At 44.6% G+C, this 11,195-nt stretch overlaps 1 protein-coding gene across 1 annotated transcript; it reads right to left on the bottom strand.

The window, feature by feature from the left end:
* Positions 1 to 3,357: 3,357 nt before the first annotated feature.
* Positions 3,358 to 6,229, bottom strand: SLC25A4 (solute carrier family 25 member 4). Its single transcript, XM_068681427.1, has 4 exons — positions 6,048 to 6,229; positions 5,206 to 5,692; positions 4,522 to 4,662; positions 3,358 to 4,190 (listed from the first exon to the last, which is right to left on the bottom strand). The coding sequence occupies exons 1-4, from the start codon at positions 6,156 to 6,158 to the stop codon at positions 4,033 to 4,035; spliced, it is 897 nt and encodes a 298-aa protein (XP_068537528.1). The 5' UTR covers positions 6,159 to 6,229; the 3' UTR covers positions 3,358 to 4,032.
* Positions 6,230 to 11,195: the final 4,966 nt, after the last annotated feature.

Here is an 11,195-nt window from a genome sequence, read left to right as displayed (position 1 = left end):
ATGCTGCACCTGATGCTCAGTCTGTGGTGTCTGCCTGCTCTAAGTCTTGAGCAAAACACTAGATGTAGCATGTCATTTATACCTGGTGAAGGAAAAGTCCAGAGCTGTCTTCCAGGACTGAGACTGAGGCCAGCTTCATGTTTCGTTATACCAACAAGGGTTGCTGATGTTTGTGATGCGGTTCTGGTTTGTCTTCTGGATACCTGGTTCTAATGCCTTGGTCAGGTAAGCTTCTCTAATACCTTCTGGTAACTTTCCATCTGGCCAAAATGAGGCAGCATTTGCCAGCAGTGATCCTTGCAGCTGTGTCATTTCCGTTTCCAGGATCACTTGTGTTATTCACCCAAAATGCTGTTCTTCATTATTATTGTTGCAAGCTCTGATATATGGAAAATTGTTGTTCTCTCTACTGTGTTATGTGGTAAGAGCTTGAGACAAAAGAAAAGTCTCAGTTCTCCCCACAGTGTCTCTTAAAATTAGAATGTGTTATTGAGAGTTTTCTTGTTTAAAGGGTCAGAAAGGGAACACAGGGCTGAGAATTGCTACCTGGGGCATGAGCTTTGATGCTCCTTTCCCTTGTACCCTAGGTTGGTTAATGGAGCTCTCTGAGATTATCATAGTAAGAGTAACTGGCATCCCAGCACGTGATTTTCTGGTTTTTGAATTACTTTGCAAGTTGTATGTGTTTGTTTTTTTTCCTTCTGCTATGCCCCACAGTATGTCTTAAGCTCTTCTTGTTGTTTGTTTTTAAGAACTGAGGGCTGCTCCTTCCCTAACAAGTATAGGGCAGAGAGTAGAGGTCTTCACCTTCAAAAACGTAGGGAAGAGTCTATCTGTGGTCATAAATTCTTCCCTTCACTCTCTGCAGTCCCGCTCTCAGTGCTCTTTAGAGATGTTTATCCTTCAGAGCCAGCCTAAAGGTCCTACCTTGTTCTCATCCAAAAGATTTGTGTCTCAGTTCCGTCCCCAGGTAGCTTGCTTTCTGGACCGAGGAGTACCGTATATGTTAGATGGGCTTTGTCTTCCTGTGTTACTAGAATATATTAGCAGGCTATTCAGGACAGGCTTCCCTCTGTTCAAGTGTGAAATACAAGGGAATAGTGATTTTGATGTTGACTTTACAGTGTACCTGTCTGTGAGGTGCAAATGGATCAAGGCAGGGGTATTGTCTGTGGCCCAAGCTCATTTGACTGTAGTAGTAAAAAGACTCTGCAAAATCAACAACTTGCCAGCTGTACAAAGCTGGATATTTAGTTTACACTTCGAGCAAGTGTTATGCACATATATCAGTGCTGCTTTTGGGGGAATGGCTATTTAATTGACAGTTTTGAACTCATACACCAAGTATCCTAGTGGAAAGTACTGCCTGGAATTTGCCACAGGCTGTATATATGTATAAGCATGTAAGCAGAAATAAGGAGCTTCTTGCCTGTGTTTTCATAATGTATTATTTTACCTACTGTCTCTTCCCCAGTGCAATTTTCCTGTCTCAGTGTTCCTCACTTTTCCTTTTTAATAGCTTTCACTTTTCCTTTGTTTATGCCATTTTATTTTTTCTGGAATATTCAAGAATATTTATTATTTCATTTACACCCATCTTAAATTTCTTTTGCTTCCTCTTAGTTCTTTCATTACTCATTCACACATAAAATTGCCCCCCAAATTTGGTACCTTTTTTATATTACAGTTTGACATTGTCTTTGGTATTGTTGTAGCCAACTAGGATCTTCTCTAAAACATCAAAGGCCATAAGCAACATTGTCAGTGAGGTAAATGAGAAATGAATGGTTACAGTGTGTTTTAAGGATTTCTCATAAGAAACCATTAGGAATGTGTGGAGGAAGGAGAAAAGGAAGAGAAAGGGTAGAAGCAAGCAAGTAAAGGTTCCTAAAACTAGTGCAGTAAGCACCTGGATTTTCTTCACAGTCATGTGGTTCAATAGGTTGCAACCTCGTCATTTGCTACTAGGAAGAAAACACACCACCTATCTAAGTGTTTAGATATTGACTGTTAGGGAAGGGAGAAGAAAGGGCTAAACTAGATACAAAGAGGCACTGTTGCTCATAGGAAGAGAAAAAAAAGGAAAAAAAAAAAAAACAGAATGAGCCTAAAAGTTCAAGGTAGAAGCTGTCTCCCTTTGTCAAGAACTGATTTAAACAAAGAAGTTGAAATACATCAAACCTCATCTAGTATGTGCACTTCCTTTGTCTGAGCAATCAAAAGTGATTGCTACCTATTCAGGTAATTCAAAAATCAAAACTTATCTATAATTGTTCGACCCATGGCTTCTATTCTTCAGGTGCATAGATGTTACCTCCATATAATATTTAGTATCTCATTCCTGCTTTCAGGTGGAGGGGAGGTGCTGGTCTGAAGCTACAACCACCATAGTAAGGGATAACATTCTTTGCATCCTGTTGCTTTTGCATATTGAATTGCTCCAGCTTTCACACACACAAGCAATGCTGGGAGATAAGATGTCAAGGAAAGGCAGCTTACAGCAGTTATGGTACCTGCAGGAACCTCCTGCTTTGTGCTGTGATAACCCCTTCACTAGGAAAGTACTGCTCGGTCATCAATTCTATTAGTAACTGCATAGCCTTTTACCTTCCACTACCTCTAGTGTGATTCCGACATTGTTTCCACCTTTTTTTCCCTCCCCTAGGGTACTGTGATAGATGCTCCAGAACCTTGTCAAAAAAACACCTCACTTCTGCATATGAAATAAAAAATGTAGCTGAAATAAACTATTTAACTGAAGACTATGCAAGTGTTAAGTCTTCCTGCTTTTCTCAGGTGGATACATAGACTACATATAAACATGTTAACTGAATCACTGAACTAGAAACAACTCACTTGCTTTCCTTTACCCATATAGAGAGCCTGCTCTGCGTTGGATTCACAACAATCCAGCATCTGAAGTTTAAAAACTCTGTATGGGCATGTTCTGATCTCCCTGGTAATTAATGACTCAAGTTGTTAACTATATTCCCAACTACACTATTACTGAAATAATTTGGAAGCCCTCCATTATAGAACACTTTTTCAAGTAAAAAAAATGATTTCACTATGAACCAAGAACAATTCATCTACATTGCCCTGTCTTAAAGTATGAAAGCAGCTAAAACCAGCTGGTAGTTCAGTCTACATGACAACTGGCTGCAGCATCCTCAAGCTCAACTTGCTTGGGTTTGCTATTAGAATTACCAATAACCATTCTCCCAACTTAAAGCTCCATTGGAAAACTTCCAAGAAAGTTGGCCAGTACCAAGCAGTCATTAGTAGTGTGCTGATTAGCACATCACCTTAAAGATCATGGTTGCAGTGTGTTCAGTGTACTGAAAACAACAGGAAAAGTTCATGAATATATTAATTTATTTCATGATTTCAGTCTTAGTTCAATTGAACATCAGAGCAAACAACTTTTTGCTTTGTGAAGATATAGGGCAGTTTTGACACAGTATTTCCACCTTCTACAAAGTATGTTTTAAAAACATCATTATGGTCTTGACCACCATAACTTGTCAGTGAAGAAGCTGCAGTTATAAACTCACAGCCTAGTGTTTTAATATAGCTTGTATTTCCAGAAATGCTTTGTATTAAATATATCAGATCAAAAATACATCTTTAGAAGAAGTCATTTTAATCCATGTCGTAGTGCTGTTGTGTAGCTAGAGACATTGCTAAGTAAACTAGGTATTTCTGAAGATCTCATTAAGAGTTCACATTATTATATTTTAATCTAGGTGTAGACCACCTAGGTCTTGTGCATAGACAAAATGTGTTACCCAGAATTTGGAGGGGTATTAAATATATATACAGGTTCCAATACAAATGTTAGAGAAATTTTCATACAAAATGCACTGTGCTGTAGTGAACAAATTTTAAATAAATGCCTCCTCATCTCAAACAGATATCCTATTCATAACTTTCATTCTCAGTTTCCCTAGGAAATATTTTGTTGTCCATTACATCACAACAAGTTTTAAAAAAGTTGATTGAGAACAATTGAACTAATTATGATGTTATGTTTTAGACATACTTCTTGATTTCATCATAAAGTACTAATACAAAAGCTCCGCCCATGCCTCTCAACACATTCGACCAGGCACCTTTGAAGAACGCTTTCGAACCTTCATCTTTAGCTATCTTCTTCCAACAATCAATTGTGCCCTTGTACATAATATCAGCTGTGGAAACAAACAAACATCAGAAGGCAGAGTCAATTTCAACTTTTCCCTGTATTTTAAAAACAAAGCAATAAGTAAAGCATAACCAAGAATTTGAAATTAAGGGCTTAGTTTTCGGAATCATCATTTTAATTTGCCATAGGAAAATCAAAGCAAATCAACTCTTAACCTCTTAAATGAATACCACAGAAATAACCCACAATGCCCTTCCTTTTCTTAATTAGGATTTCTATAAAAGGGCCACTGGTTTTCCGTAACAAAATAACCCAGACCTCCCAATGAAGGGACACTTTCCAATGCTAGAACACCACAAGAGTAGACTTATTCTTACCTCCCTTTCGGCCAGACTGCATCATCATCCTACGTCGCACGGTATCAAAAGGGTATGAAACCAGCCCTGCTACTGCCGTGACAGTCTGGGCAATCATCCAGCTCACTACGATATGCACGTTCTTTGGGTCAGGCAACATACCTGTCATCAAGAACAAATGATGAGAGTCAGTACAGAGGGAAAGGGTGGTGGGAAAGATGACTGGAAGGAACCATCACCCACCAACCCCAGGAGTTGCTCAACCTAAACAACAGGAACATGCCTACAACTTCTCCCTCTGTCCATATTTGACCATGAACAGGTGCAATGAGTGAAATGAGTTTATAGGATTGTTGGATTTTGTGATATAGAGCCTACTTCGTGCTCCTGACCTCTCTTGGAGAACCTCTCCTCATGTCATGAAGTACAGGGCGCAACAAGCCATCTGTACAAGCCTTAAGAAAACAGAAATAAGAAGAGAAACTATAAGGTGTCTGGAAACACACTGCAAACCCATGGCTTCTGCTCACAGCAGCGAACTGAGGAAAGCCAAAATGCATTTCAGAAACACCTGTGCTTATTCCAGCAATAGCACCCTGAACTGGTACTAAGCCAAGCCCTGCTTGTCCTCACAGGGCAGCGTGCCCTTGTGGGCCTTTATTTGTTGGATCTTCCCTCGTGTTCACCGCTCCATCCACTTCTTACCCTTGGCCGTGTCATAAACCCCGAAATAGGCTGCTCTGTAGATGATGATGCCCTGGACAGACACACTGAATCCTTGGTACAGGCCCTTCAAGCCGTCAGACTTGAAGATCTTGACGATGCAGTCGCCCAGCCCCGTGAACTCCCTCTCACTCGCTCCTTTGCCCACATCAGCCGCCAGCCGGGTCCGGGCGAAATCCAGCGGGTAGACGAAGCAGAGGGAGGTGGCACCCGCGGCGCCCCCGGACGCCAGGTTCCCGGCGAAGTAGCGCCAGAACTGCTTGTGCCTGTCCACTCCCCCCAGGAAGATCTGCTTGTACTTGTCCTTGAAGGCGAAGTTGAGGGCCTGGGTGGGGAAGTAGCGGATGACGTTGGCCAGGTTGCCCCTCCAGAAGGAGATGATGCCTTGCTCCTTGGGGATGCGGACGATGCAGTCGATGATGCCCTTGTACTGCTTCTCCGCCGTGATCTGTTTGCTGGCGTGCTGGACCTGGGTGGAGGAAGAGGAGGAGGAGGAGGAGGAGGAGGAGGGGAGGGAGGGCAGAGAGAAGGACACAGCGCCGGTCACCCCGTGCCACGGCCAGCCCAAGGGCAGCGCCTCCGCCGCCTGGCCCGGCTCCCGCTGCCCCGGGAGCGTAACCGGAGCCGGCCCAGCACCTGCCCTTATTTAGGCACGCCGGGACGAGCCGGGGACAGCCGAGCCGAGCCGGGACGAGCCGGGACGAGCTGAGCCGTGCTGTGCTGTGCCGGCACCACCCGCACGCCCGCCCCGCCGCGACCCCTTCCCCCCCCCCCCTTTCCTCCAGCACCCCCAAGGGCAGGCGGCGCCCCCCGAGCCCGCTCACCTGCAGCAGCAGCTTCACCCGCTCGATGGGGGCGACGGCCGTCTTGGAGATGGCGGCAGCGACCCCCCCGGCCAGGAAGTCCTTGAGGAAGCTGAGCGCTTGGTCACCCATCTCGGCAGCGGCTCCGTCACCCCCCGCGAGGCGCCCACCTCCCCGCCCGCCCGGCCAAATGGCCCGCGGCCCCGCGCCGCCCCCCTTATAGCCTGCGGCCTCTCGCGATAGGAGGAGGCGGCCCCCCGGGGCGCGCCCATTGGCCGCGACCCCCCGGCGGCCCGCCCCCGGCGGGGGGCGCGAGGCGGTGCCGCCATCTTCTCCACCCCCCCCCTCCTCGGGGCGGCGAGGGCCGGCGGGCTCGGGACGTTTAAAGGGCAAATTAAAGTTATCTGCGGGCCGCCCGGGACGCGGCGCCAGAGCATGTGCCCGCCGTATTAATAGCTCCGGGAGGCTCCGCGGGGGCCGGGGGGCCTGGCAGGGACGCGGCAGTTGAGCGTGTGGCAGAAGCCGGGGGGATGAGGGCGATGTGAAGAAGCAGGAGGGTGTGGGAGTGACGGCTTCGTGCCGGGGCTCGCACCGCCACCGGGTCGTGTCCCCACACTGAGGGGCTGCATGGTCCCCTCGAGGTGGCAGGGTGCTGTGTGGGTGCTCAGACACACCAGGAGTGTCCTCCCCAAAGCGAGGACGGGGACGGCTCCTCTGTGTCCGACACCCTTCAGCATGACCTCAAACCCTGCGGCATGGAGGTCTCGCAGTATCCCCGCGTCCCCCATGGCCCGGCTTCCCCACAGAGGGCACGGTGTGACTGACACGCGTCCTCCTGTCAGCCTGGCAAGGTCAGAGCCTCCACAGGAGCCGCAGCCGGTCACCTCCAGCGCACGGAGGGAAGGGACCCCGAGAGGCACGTGCCCGGCAATGCTCGAGTTGCTTGGCTCATGCCAGTTGGGAAAGATCAGCGAAGGCTGCAGTGAAACCCTGCCTTCGCTCAGCACCCAGCACACAGTGAGGTGCACCAGTCCCAAATGAAGATCACATGCCTTCCTCCTTGCTTCCCGTGCTTCTCCTGTGTTCTTTCTAGCTGGCAACCCTAAGAGCTTGTAGTTCCCTGCTGGGTGACTTCATTACATGAAACACTCACATGAGAGCCTTACATACACAAAACACTTACATGCAAATTGTACCAATGAGTTTACCCTAAAAAGGCATTCAAATGTCTTGTAGGACAATGTTTTGCTGAGGAATACTGAGGGCAATAAGGTCAGCTTCAATCTGGTAATATAGTATCAATAATGGAAATAGGATTCACCTTAACGTAGGTGCTAAAAGATTGGCCATTCCACGAAGAGACATTCCCTTCAGGACAGCAAATCTCTTCTCGCTGACGTGTATGTTAGCACGAGTCAATAAGGCTGTAAATTTGATCCGCAGGCTCTCTTGCCCTCTGCTGCTCTTGGGTCTGTTGAGGTAGAGGTCTTTTCTCATGAACCTCAGCTCTGGGAAACCGACAACAGCTGTAACATCCCAGAGTACCCTTTGCACCTCAGCTATCAAGAGCAGATGGAGGCTTTCCCCTGCTTCTAAGAAATGAAAAGAGGTCGCCTCAAGAGACCTTTTTCTCAAGCAAGGACTAAAAGCGGGTACAAGCAGAAAGCCTAAAATTAGGCTGTGAGTTGAGGGGTTTATTGTTAAACATACATAGCTACCTGCTGCTTTTGACCTTCCCTTTTTCTTCCTCATACTTCACTCACCAAATCTAGCGTCTCCTCTTTTCACAGGACAGTAAATTTAACACCTCAGGGCTCCTGCTGCTGGTTTCATGCAGCCCCACAGGATGGCAGTGCTCGCAGCTGCTGCCTGGCTGTCCCTGCTTGCTGAGTTCTCGGTGTGTGCCAGTGCCCTGCTGACAGCAGGGTGACAGTGGGTGACAGCAGCGTGGTACTGGGGAGGACAGGGAGGGTGGATCTGCATGGGAGGGAAGGTGTTTTACCTGCTTCTCCTCAACATTACCGTAATTCCAGTTAGTTTTTGATGTTATTGTTATACATCATCATCCTGTTTCACAGAAGCTCTCCAGTTTGATATATATTTCTGTAGCAGTGATGCTCCTTACCCACAGCTGCACAGCAATGCAATGAAAGCAAATTGTCACTTTTTCTGCTGGTGATCTCCCTTCCCAGAACCCTGATGCCTATTTTCAAGGGACGCTCAGCTCTTAAACTGTGTTATCGGTGTTAAAAGCAGGGCTAGACCAGGGCATGTGCCTGCTGCTCTGCTTGCTTTCATTTATTTTATTTTATTTTATTTTATTTTATTTTATTTTATTTTATTTTATTTTATTTTATTTTATTTTATTTTATTTTATTTTATTTTATTTTATTTTATTTTATTTTTTGTTCTGTTCCAAAATTCCTATTTTGGATCTTCCCCATGTATGACAATCAATCTTTTTTTATACTACCTCTGGTAAGAAATCAAATGGACTCTGTAAAGGACTTTTCACTAACAACACCAGCACCACCAAGCAAGGATAAGGATTTCCACTCTCTCCAAATGTCGTAAAAAAGTAAACAGAGATTGTTTTTTCATTGAATTAGTTGGTGTTTAGTGCTCTGTATTCAGAATAGTTACTGATACTTTTTCCCTTTTTCCACGGAATAATGGTTAAGTAGCTGAGGTTGTGGATACTCTGTGCTGCTGACAGCATAAAGACACTGGAATTTGTTCCTAAAATTTTGAGCTAAAAATAATAACCTGGATCTACATTTTCAAAAGAGATTAGTGACTGCATTGTGCTTTGATGTGTGAACAGCCAGCTTGAAACACTACAGATCAACTTTCACCAAATACTGTGTGCCCTTCTTTAGCTGAAACTCTAGGAACCTTAGCTCTGAGGCTAGAGGTGCAAAATTTAAAAGTGTTTTCTCAGAAGTCAGCAGTCGCGGTCTGACAGCAGACACAAGAGGGAGCACAAGGAAGCTGTAAAACCACGCTGACCCCCAGCGTAGACAGCGGTGTGTGGACAGTGTATTGCAAGGTGCCAAGAAGATGGCTCTGTTTTGTTTTGTTTTGCTTTCAGGAAAGATTTGTGGTGTTCCCATAAACTCTCCATGTAAAAGAGTGGTTTATGTTTGTGGTCAGTTCACCCTAATTAAGAGGAAAAGCATGGGAGAAAGCACAAGAGTGACAGTTTGGAAATGCATAATGAAGACTAATTTTGTGGTCTGACTGGTCTGGTCTGATACATGAAGCTCTAGGAAGATATCCCGGTCAGAGACGGATACTCAATGATAGGCTTAGAGGGTGATCCATGGTGATAATGAATGAAGGCAGCAGGAAGGATGGAGGATGGGAAAAGATTAAAATCTCTTGTTTTTATTCACACTGATGAGGTGCTTCATAGACTCCTCAGGTTTTTAGGCAGAAGTTAGAGAAGGTTGCATTGAAACAGAAAAGTTTCATCTGAATTATCACAGTAGGAATAATAGCTCAGTTCATGCTCCTGAAGGAGATAAAAATTAAAAATGTACAGGGGAGAGGCATGAAACAATATCACATGTCCTCAGAGACAGTGAAAGCAGCAGATGCAGCAAGTTGTCTTAAAATAGAAAATTTACAAGAGATTAAGACAGCCCAAAGAGGCCAAATGGGAATGAGAGCTGAGGAAAAACAACAGAGCATTAAAAGTGGTGAAAAGCAGCCAGGTTTCCAGTTACACTGAAAAAGTAGAAGAAAAAGTGAGGAGGATGGCACAACTGGAAGGGGAGGCAATTAAATGTTCTTGGAGGAAGCAAACCTGATCACAGGTTGGCCAGGAAAACGAAGCAGAAGGCAGACTGAGGTATATGTGTGATAACCCGAATTCATACTTTAAGAGACAGGAAGGGAGAGCAAAAAGCAGAGAGAATCCACAGTCAAATCTGTGCTGGAGAAGAAAGATGGGGCAGAAGGAAGAGGACTGAGATTATATGGCATCATATCAAGCTGATGAAATGAAAATCATAGAAAAAAAAACAAACGAGAGGACATGAGAAAAGACATAGCAGGCAAGGAATGAGGTCAGGGAAGGATGGGGCAACACAGGTTTGAAACAGCAATGGTTGCTACTAACCACGTCAAGGGAGCGGGACACCAAGTGATGGGTGCAGAGTAAATGATCAGGCCAGGGCAAGGAAAAATGGGGATGTCTGCTATATGGTGTCAGCAAGGACATCACCATGGAACCTGAACCTTCATGAGGATGTGTGAAAAGTTGTGAGGAAGGCAAGAGAGTCAGCTGAAATTGCAGAGGAAAGCTTATAAAGAGTTGCAGAGTGGCCAGCTTTTTTTGCAGAGTGGCCAGTCTTTTTTTTTTTTTTTTTTTTTTTTTTTTTACCCCCACCATCTTTATTTTATTTTATTTTATTTTATTTTATTTTATTTTATTTTATTTTATTTTATTTTATTTTATTATGTCATTTCATGTCATTTCATGTCATTTCATGTCATTTCATGTCATTTCATTTCATTGTAAAGGCTGAGGATAACCTGCTGAAGTTGGAATTGAGCCTGAAGCAGAGGGAGTTTTGTCAGCAGCAGGATCAGCTTGCTGTTGCAGTCTGTAATGCAGCTTAGAGCTGAAGTGGATGAAGTAGGAGTCTGCTCAAATGTGTGTAAGTAGGTAGATGGGGTAATGCACATCCTGAAATCTGGTTTTGTATTTAAATAACCACTGTAACAAGGGTAACTTTGAACTGTACTTTCCAATTTAATTACTTTTGCTTTATAAACTCTGTCTTCTGTCTGGTTTGCTGTGTAACGGTTTGCGATGCTCTCAGTCAAACAGAAGAGGTTAGCTGGCATAAATTTGCACAATTCAGTTACCTGCTAACATCCTACACAAGTATTACTAAAACTGTGCAGTGTTACACATACTACCTCATTGTTGTTCAGAGTTAAATAATAAAGTACCTAGTTAACAATTTTCTTGCTGACACTAATTTTATTTTCAGATATGGGTAAGGCACACTGAAACAGTTTCTGACAGCATTATATTTTTAACTGAATCACAGCTTTGTGCTGTCGGATAACCTGCATTACAATAGCAAAATAAGATAATCATATTTTTGTATTACAAGAACAATTACAAGCATTAAGTGTAGATGTCACTGTTACACA

This window comes from Anas acuta, chromosome 4 (genome assembly GCF_963932015.1).
Source record: "Anas acuta chromosome 4, bAnaAcu1.1, whole genome shotgun sequence".
Taxonomy (NCBI): Eukaryota; Metazoa; Chordata; class Aves; order Anseriformes; family Anatidae; genus Anas; species Anas acuta.
Note: the sequence above shows the minus strand (reverse complement) of the source record. Positions and strands in the feature narration are given on the sequence as shown.

Coding starts and splice junctions, on each gene's coding strand:
- SLC25A4 (XM_068681427.1), bottom strand. CDS start 6,158: ATGGGTGACCAAGCGCTCAGCTTCCTCAAGGACTTCCTGGCCGGGGGG. Junction 5,693..6,047: donor GGGTGAAGCTGCTGCTGCAG/GTGAGCGGGCTC, acceptor TCCTCCACCCAG/GTCCAGCACGCCAGCAAACA. Junction 4,191..4,521: donor GCAGTCTGGCCGAAAGGGAG/GTAAGAATAAGT, acceptor TTGTTTCCACAG/CTGATATTATGTACAAGGGC.